We start from the raw sequence: 19,962 nt of genomic DNA, 5'->3' as shown, positions 1-19,962 counted from the left end.
CTTACTTTGATGGTCACCCCCATTCCCCAACACAGTCTTGGGGTATATCAATAAAGGCATAACATCCAAATCACAGGATGTCATTGTCCCAACATATACTGCATTGGACAGGCCCCACCTTGGAGCACTGCATGCAGTTCTGCCTTTTTTCAAAAAGGATGTGGACAAATTGGAACAGGTGCAGAGGAGAGCAGCCAGGGTGATCAGGGGCCTGGAGACCAAGCCCTACGAGGAAAGGCTGAGTTTGGAGGAGGCTGAGGGGAGACATAATTGCTCTCTCTAAATATTTTAAAGGCAATCACTTAGGGGAAGGAAGATAGCTGTTCCTGTTGCCATTAAGGTTTAAACTACAAGAGAAAAGGTACTGACTGGACATTAAGAATAACTTATTCACATGAAGAGTAATTCAGGAGTGGAATCAGCTGCCTAAGGATGTGGTGGGTTCCCCATCAAGGAACGGCTGGACAAATCCTTGTCGGAGATGCTTTAGGCTGTTCCTGCACTGGGAACTAGATGGTCTGTAAGGCCCCTTCCAACATTATGATTCTGTGACCATGTGTGTTTTTTTAATTACATTTTTTATTTTGCTCTTCTTCCAAGGAGTTCAAAGCAACATGGAGCTCTCTCCCCATTTTATCCTCTTGGAGGTTAGATGTTGAGAGAGTGTGTGTGTGTTTTGTGTGACTGTCCAAGGTCAACCCGGTGGGCTTCCTGTCAGAGTAGGGATCTGAGCCACTTAAACAGCATGTTGCAGATTAGAGGCTTAAAGGTGGGCCCTAGATCTGAAAAGGCTGGAAGTGAGCAAGTGAAGATGATTGCTCTACTCTGCCCTCCTCTCTCCTCTGCCTCAGTGGAATCTTCCTTCAGTAATTGGACCACGGAAAGTACCCCCACAATTCTAGCAATGAGCCATGCATGCAGGGGAAATGGCTTTATTCAGGAGCATCTTCCAGAAGGAGGCAAAAATACAGGAGCTAAGGAGCCTGTAGGGAGGGGAAAAGAGCAATCAGAAGGAAGGAGCGGCTTTGTGCTTGCGAGGGTGCCATTTTGGGTGTGTTTTTCAAGGAGGTATTGCTGCATGTTCGTGGGGGACAGCCTGACCACCTCCCACCCCCACTGGCTAGGCCCTGAAAATGGCTTTGGTCTTTGTGAATAGTCACAGCACCACAAGGCAACTGTCTACAGAACCCAGAGGAACATGGTGCCCATTTTCTAGAAGGGTGGCTCTCTTGAAATGCAACTGGAGCAAGTATAAAAATCTCCTGCCCTTGCCTCACACCTCCCTCCGTGGGTCAAGCCTTGCTCACTCAGGCCTACCAAATTCCGTACTGGCATATTTCACCAACATACAATGCAACTGGCCTCAGCTGTTGGTTAGGAGGTGGTGAGCCCCAATTACTGATCTGAATTGCAAATGTCTGTGTGAATGAGTGTCTTCTGGTGTTAGGAGCACACACCTACCAGAAGTAGCTAATGGGGGCTGCTATGATATGACTTTTGACCCACTAAGTCAAACATCAGAAGGGGTTTGAAAGCCCTCCTGGTTTGGGCTGCCTGTCCAGCACTGTAAAAACGGGAGCATTTTTGAACATCTGACAGGCCCTTATAATGGGAGGTGGCCCCCGTTTGGCCTGGTAGCTCACCAGTTGTTATGCCTGGCCCTAAGCAAAAGGCAGAGTGTGAATGCATATCTGCAAGGCAGCTCTGGCAAAGATGGCATCTGGGGTAATGCTCTGTGCTGCCGCCTCTTTGCTTTGTCTGCAATCGGGGAAGGGTGTAACTGAAGCGAAGACAGGGAGACTGTGATTTAAGGTCAGCTGAGCATGCTTTAAACATTTGTTCTCTTAAAAGCTGTGTTTACCCGGCGGCTTCCAAGGCCCATCGAGAAGCTTGCCAATCGTCCTCCCCTGGCCCACCTGCAACTTTTTCTGAACCCGCCTACTCTCCTGGGGTGTGTCTGTCAAGCTAAGCGAAGTCTGAGTAGCCACCGAGAGGGAAGTGGGCTGGCCCGAGACCGTGAGCCCAGTTCCTGCAGCGCCCTGCCTGCAGGCCTCCTCGGCTGCCCGCCTCTCCTGACTGCCACGCTTGCCACTCACGCTCTGTATCATGTTCCGAGGGAGCTTCTCGCTGTGGGCCACCCACTCCTTCATGCAGTCCAAGATGATGGGGATGAGGCTCACCACACCCCCGTAATGGTTCCGGGCTTCATCGCAACTGAGGTGGTTCACTACGTCATGGGGGTACCTGTGAGTGTGAGATCAGAAAGAGCTGTTGGGACAAGTGATGGCAGAGAGCAGGCAGGGGACCGGTTGCACATCTGCTTTTGCATGCCCAAGAGCAACAGCCTTTAAGAGGGTAAGGTAGAAGATGATGTGAAACACCTCTACGGGCAACTCTGGAGAAGCGCTGCCAGTCAAGCAAGCCTGCCCCGGAGACAAGCCTGCCCCGGAGTTACTGAAGGTCTGACAGGCTTCGTTTGCTCCTCTGTCTTGTGTGTCAGTCAGCTAGGCAGAAATCAGCAGGTAATGCTTTTCACAAGCTTTGACAGATGCAGGAGCTGAACATGAAGCTATCAAAGAGCCTGGGTTTGGGGTTTTTTTCCCGAACCGGGAACCCAATGCGCACACCCCTATTTGTTAGTTCTTGAGGTGCAGGGGCTGGGTTACAAAGGGGGGCGGGGATCATTCAAAAGTCATATCCCTGCTGCTTGCACAACACACTCCATTCCCACTTCAGCTGCTGAGGTGTTATGGCAGGTAAATGAACTGTGTCTGCTGGCTTTAGCATTCCTGAGGAAGATACAACAAAAATATTTAAAACATACAATGGGAAGGAAGTGCGTTCCTTAAGGCTCGTCATGCCCAGGAAATGGCCGCTGGTCCCTCTTGAGCATACAGAACTGGGGTGAGGGGGGACGGGCACCTCTGGAAAAACTCTCTAGTTGTGTGCTCAGTAAACATGTCTCTCTACTTTAAGACAGGTTATATAAATGGAAGCCAATTATTACTTCAGCTTCAGATGATTCACAATTCCTTTTTAAAAAAATTGTATAGTTCTCCTCTTTTTGCTTTGCAAGTTGAATAGCAGCTGATTTACAGCTGACCTCTTGTGAGGTTTGCATAATTGCATAATTTGTTTTGGGACCTTTTCATGGAACAAGAGGAGCACCGCAACCAAGTGCATGCCAACAATTATTCATTTATTTACGTCATTTATATTCCACCTTTCTCATGAGACTCCAGGCAGATTATTAGTACAATCAGCGGCAAGGACAAGGGGCAGGCATTTCCATGCAGTGTCAAGAACATTCCATAAACAATGTCATAGGGTAAATGAATACAAGTTTACGAAGACATAGTATTAGCAAGGATCCAATACGGGGTTGAATAATTGCTGAAAGAATATAATCAATTCTAGCACTTACATTAAACAACATGAAGCACAGGTAGTATATAGGAGTACATATTTAAAGCAACAGACAATATATAAGGCAACATAATGGTGAAATCTATGGTTCCTAACTCATTAGCGAAACATCTAAGACCCCTTTCCCACAATACAGCTGGAGAAAAGAACTTTTTTGAATAATTCAGTTTTGCATCGTTTGCAGAAAGCCAGGAGCGTGAGGCTCTCCTGACCTCCTCAGGCAGGCCGTTCCACAGGGTAGGGGCCACCACAGAGAAAGCCCATGTACGGGCTGCTGCTGACTTCACCCGTGTACAGGCTGGCACCTGCAAGAGACCCTGTTCAGATGAGCAAAGCTGCCGTGGAGGGACATAGGGAGAGAGGTGGTCCCGTAGGTACGCTGGACCAAGGCCGTGAAGGGCTTTGTATGTAATAACCAATACCTCGAACTGAGCATGGTAACTGATGGGTAGCCAGTGGAGCGACAGTAGGATGGGAGTGATGTTCATGCTCCTGCTCGTTCCTGATAATAGTTGAGCCACAACATTTTGCACCAATTGGAGCCTCCTAGTTAGCTTAGATGGGAGACCTATGTATAGAGCAGGGGTGGGCAAATTGCGGCCCGCGGGCCACATGCGGCCCGCTACAGAGCCACATGCGGCCCGCCAAGCCAGTCACCTACTGGGCACCTGGCACCGAAAGAGCAACACTCTGCAGCTTTTCTCCCTCACACAATAAATAAATTGAATAAAACTACCACTATTTTATTCAATTTATATTTATTGATTTTTATGATATAATTTATACCTTTTCTGAAATGCAAAGTTAACTAATGAATGCAATTATTTTAAAAGATGCGGCCCTCCGCTAACCTCCGCTCCCACAAAGTGGCCCCCGAGCCAAAACAATTGCCCACCCCTGGTATAGAGCATTACAATAGTCAAGCCTTGATGTTAGCATAGCATGGAACCAGGTGGCCAGGTCGGCTGTGTCGAGATAAGATGCCATTTTCCAGGCTAGAGTGAGGTTGCAGAAAGCATTTTTTGCAGCTGCCTTAACTTGTTTTTCTAGTAGTAGCGCTGGATCCAGTATAACCCTAGACTCTTAACCGAGTCTGCAAGGGTCAAACGAACGGGGGGAGGGAGAGATTTAATTTTCAGAATTAACTGAAAAGATTTTTCTAAACAACTGTGGCTATTTTGTACCCTTTGCAAATCTAATTTTACAAATGAATTTGTCTATAAACTGAGAAAATGCAGAATAAACACCCACTTGGCTCGGATGGCGCTGAGGTCATTGCTGTGGCTCACCAGCATTTTGCATTTCTCCAGCAGGGCGTTTGTTGTGCTGTTCCCAGAATGAAGAGTCTCCAGCCTCTGGCAGAGCTTGCTCAGGTCACTGCAGAGGTTGAGAAACATGAGAAGGATGCGTTTATCGGTTGTGTTGTTGCAGTGGTGGTCCATGTAGGTCTGTACCTGTTGAACACAGGGCAGGAGAAGAGGAGGGTTAAGTTAAGCAGAAACCAGGGGCAAAGTTCTCTTGGAAGCCAAGCTGCAGAAGGAGGCTCCAGTGCTTAGGCTGGTCGTTTTAAGCAAGTAACCAAAAACAGGAGCTGTACTGAAAATGAATATAAATGAATGAAGCCTTTTGAGATTAGGGTTTTTTTACACTGCACATCCCTGCTCCTCAGCAGGCCCCAAAGTCTGAGGAAATTACAGAGACCATCACTCACAAAAGAAAAGCACTCTGAATATGGTCAGGAACACCCCTGTTCCTTTGCAAAACTTTGCTTACATTGCTGAACTAGTAAAATGTCTTGGTGCTAATGGCCCTTGTGGATTGATTCCTAATGCCAATCCCAACGGCTTAGTGAATGGGGTAGAAATGAGGCAGGAGTGGCATCTTGTAGCCAGAGACCCCTCCTGTTTCCAAGACAGACAAAAATCTTGACAGCTTGGATTAAATGGCCCTCAAAAGCAAAAAGACTTCAGGGCTTATTTTTTACAGGTTTCACTGAAGCTGAGGCTGCTGCAAGGGGCTGAGGCATGAGCTGTGGGCTCTCAAAGCACGGATGCATTTCTGGGACTGACAAACGGTTGGGAACGATCTGTCACAGCCTCGCGCTTCTGTGAGAGAACACAAGCAGGGACTGGAGCTGGGTTTGGGAGAAAATAATGGGGGAGAGGGTTCAGAGGTTACTGGCGCAAATCCAGTTTAGACAGGTACCTGCTGAAAATCCAGATCCTCAATTGGCTGCTTGGTGGTCTCAGGTCAGCTGTTAGTGGACATGCTTTCTCCCCATGTAGCAGAAGCCACTAGCCTTGTTCTGGTTAATTGCGTCCCAAGATGACAGACTCAGCAGGAAAAGGCAAGAGGAGTACAGGCAGGAGTGTGTGAACTTTCCTCCTCCTCTTCCTTTTAAGTGGCCCCACCAGATTTGGAATTTGGGTACATGGGTCAGATGGAAGACCGTCCTGGCACGCACCCAGAAGGGGAGGGAGAGATCAAAATAACCGCACAGATCAGACGGAGCGGAAGCTGAGCTATTTCAGCCTCCAAGGATGTTCCTTCCTTTCTGAAGGGTGGGAGGTGACAGGAACCTTCAGCCATGGCTGGCTTGTGAAGAAGATTTAACTGCCTCTTTCATATACTACCCAGTGCTCTTCCCACGTGGCAGGAGCATGTCACACACACCATTCTTGGTAACCTGCAGGCTGGGCCTATCTTTCTTTCTTTCTTTGATGCAAGCATTGAAGAAGTGGCTTCCCAGCTGTTCAAGGGAACCTGAAGGATTGGGCATCGGCAGAGGCTCCACTCTGAGTGCTCTTAGCTTTCTGATACTCCCTCCCACTCTGGGCCCTTCTCCCTGGGCTGCCCTACCAGGCTGACTGGGGCACTGGCTGCTTTTCTATAGAGAGCAAAAGCAGTTCGGTTCTGGAGAGACTCTGGGGCAGGCTGGCTGACAATCCCCCCCGCCCCATCTTAATAATAAAATAATAATAATACTCGATTTATATACCACCCTTCAGGATGACAAGACCCACTCAGAGTGGTTTACTAAGTATGTTATTATCGCCACAACAAACACCCTGTGAGGTGGGTGGGGCTGAGAGAGCTCCTAGAAGCTGTGGCCAAACTACAAGTGACGAAGGACACTTGAATGGCAAGTGGATCAAGTGGAGGGCAAGTGAACAGGGAGGAATACACTTGCCGTTCAAGTGTCATTCATCACTTGTAGTTTGGCCCTGTGACTCACCCAGTTTTGAGGTTGGTCCCCCTGCTAGGACAATTTGGATATCTAACAGTGTGACTGATGTTGGCTGACTTTTGTCTGGTTAAGCTGACTGCTGCCTCTAATAGCCTACGTTGGATGTTTCCATCAGCGGGAACCAACGGACTCCTGATAACTGGGCTTCTTTCTTGAGCTTTTGAAATGTGATGCCATCAGAACTTGAAGGAGGTGACACCCCTGTCCCCAAGGAAAGAGGATCAAGAGATGGATCTGAGCATTGCTAGTCTGAGTGGGGGCAGGGGGGAGAGAGCACAAATCAGTCTGTGGAAATGCCATAGGCAGAGGATCAGTGCGCTCTATTTGTATGCTTGCAAAGAAAGCAAACATTACAGACACGAGTAGCAACTTTAAGACTAACCAACTTTATTGTAGCATAAGCTTTCGAGAACCACAGCTCTCTTCACCAGATGCATCTGATGAAGAGAGCTGTGGTTCTTGAAAGTTTATTCTGCAATAAAGTTGGTTAGTCTTAAAGGTGCTACTGGGCTCTTTACTATTTTGCGACTACAGACTAACACGGCTAACTCTTCCAGATCTATTACAGACACCACACTTCTCCAGGGCATTGTCATCCAAAGGGAACATCAAAGTTACGCCTGTGCGGAGGTAGACAAAATGTTCTTGACATTTTCTGGGTTTTTCTGTTGCTCTATGTTCCTTCATAAAGAGTCCAGTAGCACCTTTAAGACTAACCAATTTTATTGTAGCATAAGCTTTCGAGAATCACAGTTCTCTTCGTCAGATGCATGGAGGGCAAAAAGAGAAACTGGTCAGATATAGAGGAGGAGAGGGGGGGCGGGGTAGATGCAAACAGCTCCTTCTGATGTGGAGATCAGTTTGCTTCTGTAAAGGTTCAGAGGACTTAGCCGTGTTAGTCTGTAGTAGCAAAATCAAAAAGAGTCCAGCAGCACCTCCAAGACCAACCAATTCCACTGCAGCACAAGCCTTCTCTGCGTGCAGCTTCACAACAGGGGACCTGAACTAGACTTTGCCAGGAGGCAACTGAAACTTGCGAGAAGTCCCAGCAAAAAAAAGTGCCCGTTTTTTAGTGGCACTTCAAAAACACAGCTAGCCTCATTTCAGCCTAGAACAAGAAAAATGACAGTCTATGTATGTAGGGAAGAGTGGGAAGTGTTTGGATTTGGGGAAGGGAAACGGGTCTCGTGCTATGAGCTGACGCTGCCTTGTGTGCCTGCCTCTGCATTTCAGTAACAACTGCTCAACCTATATATTTGTAAATAAGCCGCCCGTTCCGGATATAACACAGGCCTCCCATCTTCCTTGTGCCAAAGGAAGCCTACCCTGTGGTGAAGGGGAGGGGGGTGGGACCTTGTCGGGCTAGGCAGACGGCTAAGCATTTGTCAAAATGTCGTTTTCAATTGAAAGGTTTTTTATTTTTCCAGGTCTAGATATTGTTGTGGAATAATGAAAAATGAGAGGCTTTCTTTAAAAAAGAGTGAAATTCCAAGATGGACCTCTTAAGCAGCAACACATTTTTCTTTTAGCACAGCCCAGAAAATGCTGCACAGACCCCCAAGGAACAGCAGCCAGCCCTTCATTCATCATTCCACTTCTGCCACACAGCCATTATTTTTAATAGGCAGTTTCCAAAGTTATAGTCATACTGTGGGGATGCAAATTGGGGAGGAGAGGGAAAGGGGGGCAGAGATGGTAAGAGGGGCTGTCACCTCCTTATGGTTGCATGTGACAGATTTAGCAGGAGAACAGAGTGGGAGGGATGGGGTCTTTCCATTCCGTAGGTGAAGCCAAATCAATCCCAGTTCTTTAAATGGATTAACTACAAGGCATTCATTTTCAAACCCATTAGGAACAGCAGTAGATTGTTCAGTGAGTGACTTCACAGGTCTTACCAGAGAGATTTGTACACCATCTGCCCCAAGAGTAAACGTTTGATTGCCACTGAAGAAAAACTAAGTGCACAGTAGCCAAAGCAGGTATGTCCTCTCTGCAAAGGAACGGCAACATTCTGGCATGAGAGTGGCTCCACAGAGTAGCAAAATTGGGCATTTGGAGAGTCCCCAATACTGTCCATGGGCAACTGGCACACGTCCTACAGTATTGCATTTTTGTGCTCTGCGTGCAGCTCCCAAGAGGGGCAGGGAGAGTTTGCAAGCAAGCGGCGCGGAGGGCAATTTAAACTCCCCTCTGTCTGGAGATCAGGGGCGGGGCCACCAGCCATGCGGCCATTTTTGCCAAGCGCGATTTAAACTTTTAAAAATTCCCTCCTTGTTCCAATTGACCCAAAGTGATGTCATTGTGCGGTCCTGAGTTCCACCACTGAGTTCCACCACTTCTTTTCCCAGAAAAAAGTGCCCTGTTTGCAAGTATGTTTTTGTGCCCCACCACTTCCAGATTGAGGGAGCCCATGGAAGGGGAAGGATGGGGTGCCTGCAAAATCCAAGTCAGGACTGCTTTGGCACCAAGAAAAACTGGTTTCTTTGAGCTCAGTACCTGTCCGATGCTAGACACAGGTTTGATCTTGTCGTGTGCATTCTCTCGGGTGTGTTCTAGAGCGGCTATGAAGGTGAACTGCTGCTGCTGGAAGATTTTGTAAGATTGCTCAATGTTCCGCAGACTCTCTTTGATTTCATTCATTTTCCCCCCCTCCTGGAGTTTTTTTTTAGGTGGAGGAAAAACAAGAAGTTAGTTTTAGTACATTTTTCAGTAAGCAGAACACTCAAAAATATACCACAGGATTCTAGTGCACCCCTAGGGGAAATTATTATTATTATTTTTGTTTTCATTAATAGTTTGGGATCCATGGAGCTATTTCATCATAGTCTCGCCACCACCAATGGCTTGGAGATAGTGCCTGAAATCAGAGCTTTGCATCAGTCTGGAAGACATTAGTTTCGCAATGCGTAACATATGACACACACACACACGCACCCTTGCCAATGAATTTCTCTATGTTGTTGAGTGTGGGCATGTGCACCCCAGGACTCTCCTTGCCTAGTCTTTGTACCATACTTGCTTGACTAGTTCCTCTGGGATTTGAGATTTTTACTTTGAACTGCAGACCCCCCCCCAACTCCCCCTCCCCTCTCAACCACAAATGGCTTCAGTAACTCGCCTTATTTTCCAGGGCCGAGAAGGCCTGCTGTTCAGAAAACACCACTCTAAATTTCCCAGGGCTGTGTTAGGGGCAGTATTCTTCTTCTGTTTTTGAGTTGATTTGCATACACCCGGGACAACAGGGCCGGTGGGAATTACAGCTCAAAAGGGTTCAAGTGTTTTGATCTGCTGTAAGAATGGATCTCTTACTCTTCAGGAGTATCCTTATGAGTCAGTTGCTGCCAAAACAACAAAGAGACTAGTGGTCCCTGAAAGACTAGTGGTCTTTCAGGGACCACTCAATTCTTTTTTTTTTGTGGTAACTTTAGATAACTACATTTGTTTTCCACCTTAGCATAAAATCCATTCCAGTCTCCTATGTAATTCTAATAAAAAATTCCCATCCATTCCTCTATCCGTTTATTCTTACTTCTTGTTTTGGGCTGCTCCTTAGGAAGTGAACTTTAGATACACATTTGAATTGTTCAGCTTTGTTCAGTTAACAGCTTTTTTCTCAGATAGCCATATAGAAATATGACATCGAAGGGAGGGAACATTAATCTAGCACACTTATATCCTGCCTCTCCAGATACCTGCTTTATAGTATTTTATACTACAACATGTCCCATGTTATGATGGGGGTGGGGCAGACAAAGGGTCTTCTCCTGCAGCTGCAGACCCCCCAACAGTTTAGGCCAGGCCACCCAGTATCAGGGTAACTGCAAACACAGCACTTCACTTTTTACCTCACAGGGCAAATGTTTACAGTAGACCACCTTGGGTTTATGGCACCTGCTTCTCGGTCCCCTTGGAGTTGTCCGCCTTTCATTCAGAAGAAATGCAAAGGCCGTCTCGCTCCCCGTGATTGCTGATGTTGCCCTCTGGGAGTTGAGGCTGCTCTCACCTACATAGCCCCACCTGGTTCCTGCTTTGGAGGACCCTGGGCAGAGAGTGCCCAGGAACCCCTATGCCTACTACTGGGCCTATGCCCACTCGCAACTTCTTCCACCACCTACAGTCACAGCCGCCTGCATGGCCTGCACGGTGTAAGGAGCTGCCAAGCAACTCTCAAAAGACTTCACTGCAGGCAGTAAAAGATCTTTATTGAAAAGCTGCTAGTATCACGCATCTTTGCCAGGAATAACGTTCACATGCAAGCATCAAACATATATAGGCTTCCAAAGTGCGGGGAAATTCTAAAATCCGCCCCCCCCATCTAATGGTCAGCTAAGCTCAGCGGGAAAGCATCTAAATGGGAAAACAGCAGAACTGATGCACGGGATTTTCAAGGCCGTGGTGTCTGTGCGGGTGCCTCTTCCCAGACTAAGGAGAGAGGGTCCAGGTGCAGTTCAGAGGAGCATACAGATAACAGCAGGAACACACGCCCCGCCCCCCTTGCATAGTTTCACATTGCGGGTCCAAAAGACAAGGCGAGTAACATTTGCAGTCCAGTCAAAGAATAGCCTAAGCATTTAACCATGATCATAACACATTAGACTACAATCATAACAGCAGGGTTTGCTGGGTATGACAGGTGATGCTAAGCACCTGATATCCTCCCCACCAGGGCTTTTTTTCAGCAGGAACGTGGGGGAATGGAGTTCCAGAACCTCTTGAAAATGGTCACATGGCTGGTGGCCCCGCCCCCTGATCTCCAGACAGAGGGGAGTTGAGATTGCCCTCTGTGCTGCTGAGCGGCTTGGAGGGCAATCTCAACTCCCTTCTGTCTGGAGATCAGGGGGCGGGGCCACCAGCCATGTGACCATTTTCTCAGAGGGCAACCCACTGAGTTCCACCACCTCTTTTCCCAGCTCCCCACCCCCTCAAAAAGCCACTCAACCTCCTCCCGGCTTTTCTGGGTATTTTTTATGGAAAGCTTGAAGCAATTTGTTAGCTCTAACATAAGTTGATTTAACCCATTCACCATGGCCTTTCAAATTTTTTTCCAGTGAATCAGGTAGTGTAGCACCCCCACTTCCATTTAGAGTCCAAGATCTGTTTGACCTCCTGATGAGGTTGCCCCTCTATCATGGTAGGAGACAGGGCCGCCGGTTCTGGGTGCCATTTGTCTGGTCCAGGGTCTTTCGTGAAAAGAGTAAAGTGGAAAACAGGGTGCACGTCTTAGATTTTTGGGTAACTCAAGTTCAACTGTCATATCATTAATCAAGCGAATCACTTTGAAGGCTCCCAGGTATTTCCAACCCAGTTTTTTACTCGGCTGCGCCCCCTTTAAGTTCTTTGTTGACACACAGACTACATCCCCCAGTTTCAAGTCCTGCAGTGGGGGAGCGTTTCTTATCAGCTTGTTCTTTGTAATCCAGTTTGGCTTTTTCCGGAATTTGTTTGACAAGGTCCCACTGGGTTAGTGTTTTGATCCACCACTATTTTGGTTCAAGTCTCCCCCCTTCACCTGTGCTTCCATTCCCAGCAGGAGCATCGGCTTCCCTTCAAAACTCTGGGTCATCTGAAATGGTGATGCTCCAATGGAGCTGTGTACACTGTTGTTGTAGCAATATTCTGCACAGGACAGGAAGTCGACCCGATCATCTTGTTGATAATTAATATAACATCTCAGGAACTGTTCTAGTATCTGATTTGTGCATTCCGTTTGTCCATCAGTCTTGGGATGGTATGCCAAGCTAAGCCCCTGCTCAGTCCCAGTTACTTTCATAAACAAACTGACTCCCACGGTCAAATTATTTTATTTGGGAATGTAAATTCACCATGTTCTGCATGAAGAGATTATCCAGTTTTCTCACCTGAGGAGCTTGGAGCAGGGTATAAAGTGGGCTTGCTTTGAGAACAAGTCCACCACTACCAGAATCACAGTTTCCCCTTTACTAGGGAAGATGCCAGTGATAAAATCCATGGAGACTTTAGACCAGGGGAGGGGTTCCAGCGGTTGTAGCAGTCCTGGAGGTTTCCCTCCCTGCTTCTTCTCCATCAAGCAGACCTGACAAGTAGTCACATATTGGGAGATGTCTTTCCTCATTCCCAGCCACCAGAAATGCATTTGAGCTAAATGCAAAGTCTTTACACAAACAAAATGTCCGGCCAGTTTGTCATCATGACACTTTTTCAATACCTCCCTGTGAAGGGCTTCTGGTACATACAATTTGCCACTTCTATATCAGCATCCATTCTCTCCTTTCACAAGAGGCTCTCGTAAAGCCTCTTCCCCTTCCCTTCCCAGTTCTGCTTTGACTTTCTCCAGCCAGGGGTTGGGCGGGGTTGAAAGGAGTTTGCACGCTTGTCGCTGCATCATCACCACTTCTCCCAGCTTGGCTGGTGTGAACAGTGTCTATAATCTCCTCCTTCTGACTCTCATGTTGCGGGAGACGGGACAGGATGTCTGCCAGAAAATCTGACATCCCTGGGAGGTGCTTGAGTGTGAATTGAAACTCTGCCCACCAGACCTGTTTTGTGCCTAACCTTTGGGGTGATCGGAGGGCTTCTAGATTTTGATGATCAGTCCACGCCTCAAAAGGTACCTTTGTCCCTTCTAGCCAGTGTTGCCAGATGGGGAGTACCAGTTTGATGCCTCTTTGTCCCACACTGACCAATGCCTCTCTGCCTCAGAGAATTTCCGAGAGACATAAGCACAGGGGTGCAGCCTTCCCTCCAAGCTCTCTTGTAAAATCACCCCTCCCATCGCCACATCACTAGCATCGCCACATCTCTCCCCCCTGGAGGCCGAATGGCATAACTAGGTACTCAAACTGTCCCAGAGGGGCGTTGAAGGCTGCCTTCCATTGATCCACCTCCCTAATTCACACTCTGAAATAAGCATCTCTTAAATTCAGTTTTGTAAAAAAATTTCCCCTCAGCCACCACCCCAAGCAAGTCTCTAATGAGGGGAAGAGGGTAGGCATTTGACATGGAAACCGTATTGATTCCTCTGTAACCAGTGCACAGCCGCAAGCCACCATCCTTCTTCTTGTGAAACAATATTGGGCCAGTGTGGAGGGAGTTCGCGGGCTGAATGAAACCCCACTTCCGGTTTTTATCAATGAACTTGCGAAGCTCCACTCGTTCAGTTGGGCTCATGGAGTACAGCTTCCTCTTGGGAAGGTCTTGCCCGGGGATCAGTTCAATGGCGCAGTCGGTGGCTCTGTGAGGGAGGAGCTCATCATCCTCCCCTTCCTCGAAGACCTGGCTTAGATCTTGGTACTCGGGGGGATTTCCTCCCTCGTGAGACACACAGTTTCCGGCATAGGAGGGGAGGTGGCACCCCACTTCAGGTTCCACATGTGTCTCTGACAATCCTCAGCTGGGAAACACAATCGACCTGTCTTCCACGGTATGTACGGATTATGGTCATAGAGCCAGTGGACTCCCAGCACCACAGGGAATTTTGCAGTAGGGCTTATCACAAAAGCTCTCTCCTCCGGGGTCAACTCAGTCTTGTAAGTGCAGGGGGTTCCCTTCATGAGGGTCCCATCCATTTGCTCAAACCTGAGAGGTTCTGGCAGCTTCATCAGGTCGAGGCCCAGTTCTACAACTAGGGCAGGGGCAATAAAATCTTGACTACCCAGAATCAATCAAGGCTCAACTCTGATATGGTTCCCTTATCGTGGGTGAACTAGGGTGAAAGGGAGAAAAAATAAAGTTCCTTTTGGCTTCACCGGAGGTGGCACCGGCTCCTCTTGGACCTGCTGGCTGGTGCTCTTCACAGCAAGTCTCTGTCGTTTCCCGTTGGCTGTGCCTCTTCTCCCTTGCTGCTGGATTGTGTGCCATCCCCCCAAATCTCGGCTCCTCCAGTTGCTCCTGCCGCCACTGCCTCCTAGCTGGTTTGCGAAGCTGCTCCTCCTGGCTTAGGCCGGCCGGGTAAGCCTCGCTTGGGTCCCATCTTTCTCTTGGAGAGAGCCTTCTTCACACCAGGGCATTCCACGGCGAAGTGACTGGTGCCCCCACACTTTAGGCACAGTCCTTGTTTCATTCTCCTTTCCTTTTTGGCAGGGGCTTATCTCCCCTTCTGTACTCTGCAGTTCCTCGTCATTGGCCCGCTTGATGTTGGGAGACAGAGCATTTTCACGATTTGCTCCCTATTTTCAGTCTCACACACAAGTTGGATCCACCCCAGCAGGGTGCGTGGGTCATCTTGGACCATGGCCTTGGCCACCAGTTCTGGGTTCAAACTGGCCCAGAAGAACTCATTCTTCACTGACTCAGTCCAGTCTTGCACTATGGCTGCATATACCCGGAACTCTGTCACGAACTCTCACACCGAGCAGTTTCCCTGCCTCATGTGCTTCAGCTTGGTTCATGCCCTCTTCCTCAAGGGGGTCCTCGTACTGCTCTCTGAGTGCGCACATGAAGGCCCTCACGCTCTGGAGTTCCGGGGCTCTGGCCACGTAGAGAGTCACATACCATTTCGTTGTCGCTCCCCGCAGCTGGGAACCCAGATAACTCACCTGGTTGGCTTCATCTGGGAAGGTGGGGCCCCATTCCCTCAAAAACTCTGCCACTTGCACTAGGAAGTACCCCAATTCCTCAGGGTCTCCACCAAAACAGGCTTCTAGTTTGTGTAGCCCCAGTGGCTGTTGAGGTTGAGGCTTCGGGACTGGCCCTGTCTGGGCCCTGTCTGGGCAAACGGGTTGGTCCAGTGACCGCGCCGGCGCTTGGCCTCCTTGATCATCTGGAGGAGGGATAGGCTGCTGGTCCCACTGTGGTGAGGCAGCTTGATCCGGCCAGACACCTTGGTCTCCCGGCTGATCAGGATGGAAGGCAGCTCGCATCATATCTTGGATATTGCCCATGAAGGTGTGCATGTTGCACCTCAACTCCCCCATCTCGGCCTGGAGCTCTTGCACCACATCAGCGGAGGCCGCTCCCAACGACTCCCTCCGCTCTGGTTCCTCGTACTCTTCCTCCTCCCTCTCGAGGAGTCCTTCCCCCAGGAACAGACTCTGTCTGTACAGTTGGCTCCGCTGATGATCCCGCATTTCAATTTCCCTCCTGGATAATGCCATGTGAGGGGTCCAACCCAGCGGAGTGTCTTCCACCAGTCTCTGTAGCCGGCATCCCATCGGGGAACACTGGTATGGAGCCGGGCTCCAGCTTCAACTAATGCGTGCATGTTGGCATGCACAATCGCGGGGTCTTCAAGTCTTTCCTCGGTCTTCTCTGTAGCACCGGTATCCTTGTCCCCTTCAGCTGCCATGGCATGGGGTGTCAGGATTCTGCAGTTGCTCAGGTTCGAGGAGAAGTGATTCCTGGCAATCTGAAGGATCTGCCAAGCAACTCTCAAAAGACTTCACTGCAGGCAGTAAAACGTCTTTATCGAAAAGCTGCTAGTACCGTGAGCTTACTCCATCTTTGCAAGGAATAATGTTCACATGCAAACCTCAAACATATAAAGGCTTTCAAAGCGTGGGCAAATTCTAAAATCCTCCCCTCCCAGCGGGAAAGCATCTAAGCGAGAAAACAACAGAACTGATGCATGGGATTTTCAAGGTTGTGGTTTCTGTGCTGGTAAGCCAGACTAAGGAGAGAGGGCCTTGTTCAGAGGAGCGTTCGGGTAACAGTAGGAATACATTCCTCCCTTGCATAGTTTCACATCACGGAACCGAAAGACAAGGCAAGTAACATTTGCAGTCCAGTCAAAGAACAACCTAAGCATTTAACCAAAATCATAACATAAAGCATTAGACTACAATCGTAACACCTGACACAAGCCCGTTCCTTGATGGTGCCGGGTGCAGCTAGGAGTGCCACTGCCTGGTGCCATGGCCACCAGGAAAGCTGATGCTCTGTGCGCCATCCCCACACCTGTCTCCAGTTGTGCTATGCAGCACAGGTGACTAAGTGCTCACAAGCCAGCAGTGGTACAGGTATTAGTGGGGATGCTCGAGCAGGGAGTCAGCAGCAGCTGCCCCACTTTGAGGTATGTCAACACGGGCCCTGCTGGGATCTGTGTGGTTGTGCAAGTGTGTGATAGGCTGTTGGGGACTGACTTTTCTATACTGGGAGGAACATTTTCCTCGGTTCTTTCTGTGTTTGAGCATGTCACAGACAAATATCATTTATCTAAAGACATTTGTTTGCTTTCCCTCACCGACTTGGAAAGCTTATTTTAACAGCCCATCCCTGATTTGTGGCTTCTGCTGTTTAATTATTGGTGCTTCTGCTTTTGCACCACTAGGAATTGTGACTGTCTTTCTGCAGCCAGCTGCCACAGCGGACCAAAGTTGCAAAAAAAAAAAAAAGTTTAAAGGTGGAGTGAGCGAAAAGAGAGGAAGATATATCACACTCCGACTCTGCAGTCCCCGAGTCCCAAATGGTAAGTCAATGCAGTTGTAATGATACTGCAGAAACAGGCAGACAACTCTGAGGGGAACACTGACAATCAGACTCCATAAACCCTAGTGGGTCTATTGTAAACATAATGTAGCCATGCATCAACTGTGACGCTGTGAAAAGACCAGAGGGAGGAACATCTTCTCCCAGCTCGCATAAAAACAGTGGCCCGAGCAGCTTAAAATGTCCTCCCTAGCCTTGAATGAGGACTAGCTTGGTAGGTGGTGGACAGAGGGGGTCCTGGGGCTGCTGTTAACCTTTGCTTGCTGGCAGCCAGCAGGGAGACTTACCAGCGATGGTCTGAGTGTGTAGCTCTTGCACAGATATAGATGAAGCAGAGAACTTGGAATTGTAGGAGTCTATGGATGTGTCAGGTTTTAAACAGTTTGGGCCAGAGGTAAGGTTGCCAGCATCTTAACAGTTTCTACTTCTTTACTTTTAACGGAAGCTTAATCAGCAGACAAACTTAATCGCTGGGCCATAAAAAGCTTTACCAGTTGGTTTCTAAAGACCAAGTGACTGTGACAAAGGTAAAGAAGCAGGCCAGGCCATCTATTTTCTGTTGGCAATCCTAGCTATCACCTGCTATTGCTGGGCACCAATGCGGGGGGGGGGGGGAGGATCTAGTTTTTCTAGTCTGGTGGACAGATGAAGCATAGGAGTCACTCATCACAGTGCTGAACACTGCCATTCAACACTAGGCAAAAAGGGCTGGGCACCCTGGAGATACAAGGATTGCGTAGTTTCCTAGTCTTTTCCTAAGCTGTATAGTTCACCTGAAGTGAAAGTGCACCTTTGTGACAATTGCCCACCTGTTAACCTTTAACATGAGTCACTATACTAAGCATGCCTCCTGACTGGACAAAGGCAAGTAGAGAGCAGAGACTCATGCATAAATACAAAAGGCACACCCTCTGAGGATCCCACTTCACCTCTGCAACAAAAATTGAGAAATCCAAAGATGTTCAAGGCAAAAATGTATCAGAAGCAGGGCTTTTTTTCAGTGGGAACACGGTGGAACGGAGTTCCCGCACCTCTTAAAAATGGTCACATGGCCAGTGCCCCCGCCCCTGATCTCCAGGCAGAGGGGAATTTAGATTGCCCTCTGCGCCGCTGAGTGGCGCAGAGGGCAATCTAAACTCCCCTCTGTCTGGAGATCAGGGGGCGGGGCCACCAGCCATGTGACCATTTTTGCGGAGGGTGATTCAAACTTTTAAAAAACTCCTCCCTTATTCCAGCTGACCCAAAGTGATGTCATTGTGCAGTCCTGGGTTCCACCTCTTTTCCCAGAAAAAAAGCCCTGTTCAGAAGTGCCCATTCCCCACGGAGGCAGACTGAAAGGAGGGGAGGTCAGAGCAGTGACTCATGCAGAGATACAGTGGGTCATCCATTTCATAGATGAGTGTTTTGGATTCTAATTCTTCAATCCACTTGCTTTTCATCGCATACTTGCAATTCTCTTAAGGCTCACAGCTTGGCTATTACTGTTACCAAACAAATCAAGTTAGACAAGAAGGCAATGTGGCCTCTGAAGCCTTCTTTACACTTACCGGCTTATTTTTTTGGTATTACTAGGTCCCCACCAGTGCATGAACTTCATCCTCAAATACATCCTCGTTTTCCTTGCTGGGCACGTAGTTATTTTTATTTATTTGATTTGATTTATACCCCGCCCTCCCCACAGATGGGCTCAGGGCGGCTAACAACATTCAAAAAATACATTAAAAGTCACAAGAACATAAAATCCATAATAATTTTTTAAAAGTCATTAAAATAGTCCTGGAGCAGGCTATTTAAACAAATATTGGGAGTCCGTGGCTGATGGAGAGGAGATGCTTTTATCTTTCCTTCATCCTCTGATTTTTTTCCTCATAAAAATGCTTCCCCCCCTTCCCTATTTGCAGTGGCCATTCCGCCCCCGCCCCCGCCCCCCCGCCCCAATACTCTGAAAGCAAATCCGGCTCAAGGCAAACGGGGGGGGGGGCGGTTCTGCTGCACGGCGCTGAGGAGGGGGCCGCGGGCAGCTGACGAGCGAGCGGCGCTGGCGGCCTCGGTGCTGCTGCCTGAAGTCGGTCTCGCCACAGTCCAGCTCCTCCCTTGCCAAGGAGGCGCTCTAACCACTACCCCGGCCTGCCTGTCAAACTCTCGGGAATCCGGGAAGGGCGGCCGGGCGGCGCTCGGCTGCCTGCAGGGCTCAGCGCCCCGGGCGTTTCCGTCCGGCTCCCCCCGGCTTCTCTCCCTCGCCTTCGCCCCCGCCCCGTAAGGTGGGCCCCTGCAGCCAGCCGGGCCCCTCACCTGGCCTCTCCCTTTCCCGATCCCGCATGTCCTGAGGAGCTGCCGCCAACGCCGCCCTCGGGCACTCGCAGCCTCCGGGCTGGGCTCGCCGCGGGCCAAACGCGCTCTGGCCTGGCCCGGCCCGGCGGCGGCGGCGGCGGCCGGGCAATTGTTACGGGGGCGACTGTTGCCCCGGCAACGGCGGCGGAGGGCCCGAGCCTGGGCGCGCGCGCTCGAAAGTCAGCGGCGCCGCAGGAGCGCCGGGAAGCGGGAAGCGGGAAGGGGCCGGGGGGGGGCGCGTCCCAGGCCGCAGAGGAGGAGGGCGGGCCTGGGGGTGGGAAGAGGGCTGCCTGCCCGCCAACAATCCCCGTCCCCGCGGCTGCTGCGGCTGCTAGTGACGCTGCTCCCTCGCTCGGGCTCTGGGGATTAACAACAACTGCGTTTATACGCCGCTCTTCTAGACAGACTAGTGCCCCCCCCCCCAGAGGGTAGTGCTCTTATTAACCCCACAGTCCAGAGCGGGGCTGACCCAAGGCCACTTGCTGAGCTCAGGGCAGTGGTGGGATTCGAACCAGTAGAGTGCTGCTGATTCACAACCCAACTGTTTAACCACAATG

At 49.5% G+C, this 19,962-nt stretch overlaps 1 protein-coding gene across 3 annotated transcripts; it reads right to left on the bottom strand.

Annotated features, from left to right (window-relative positions):
• Window positions 1–921: 921 nt before the first annotated feature.
• Window positions 922–19,536, bottom strand: SPACA9 (sperm acrosome associated 9). 3 transcript variants are annotated; one of them, XM_054997180.1, is made up of 5 exons: window positions 19,367–19,536; window positions 9,170–9,325; window positions 4,678–4,880; window positions 2,097–2,244; window positions 922–983 (listed from the first exon to the last, which is right to left on the bottom strand). In XM_054997180.1, the coding sequence occupies exons 2-5, from the start codon at window positions 9,311–9,313 to the stop codon at window positions 975–977; spliced, it is 504 nt and encodes a 167-aa protein (XP_054853155.1). In that variant the 5' UTR covers window positions 9,314–9,325; window positions 19,367–19,536; the 3' UTR covers window positions 922–974. The 3 variants fall into 3 exon arrangements, with proteins under 3 accessions (XP_054853155.1, XP_054853153.1, XP_054853154.1); XM_054997178.1 differs by lacking the exon at window positions 922–983 and having other exon boundaries at window positions 1,758–2,244; XM_054997179.1 differs by lacking the exons at window positions 922–983; window positions 9,170–9,325; window positions 19,367–19,536 and adding an exon at window positions 5,632–5,714 and having other exon boundaries at window positions 1,758–2,244.
• Between the last annotated feature and the right edge of the window lie 426 nt (window positions 19,537–19,962).

This window comes from Eublepharis macularius, chromosome 14, assembly GCF_028583425.1.
Source record: "Eublepharis macularius isolate TG4126 chromosome 14, MPM_Emac_v1.0, whole genome shotgun sequence".
NCBI classification, from domain to species: domain Eukaryota; kingdom Metazoa; phylum Chordata; class Lepidosauria; order Squamata; family Eublepharidae; genus Eublepharis; species Eublepharis macularius.
This window is presented reverse-complemented; position numbering and strand designations above follow the sequence as displayed.

Coding starts and splice junctions, on each gene's coding strand:
- SPACA9 (XM_054997178.1), bottom strand. CDS start 9,313: ATGAATGAAATCAAAGAGAGTCTGCGGAACATTGAGCAATCTTACAAA. Junction 4,881..9,169: donor CTGTGTCTAGCATCGGACAG/GTACTGAGCTCA, acceptor TGTGTTCAACAG/GTACAGACCTACATGGACCA. Junction 2,245..4,677: donor CTCAGCGCCATCCGAGCCAA/GTGGGTGTTTAT, acceptor TCACACTCACAG/GTACCCCCATGACGTAGTGA.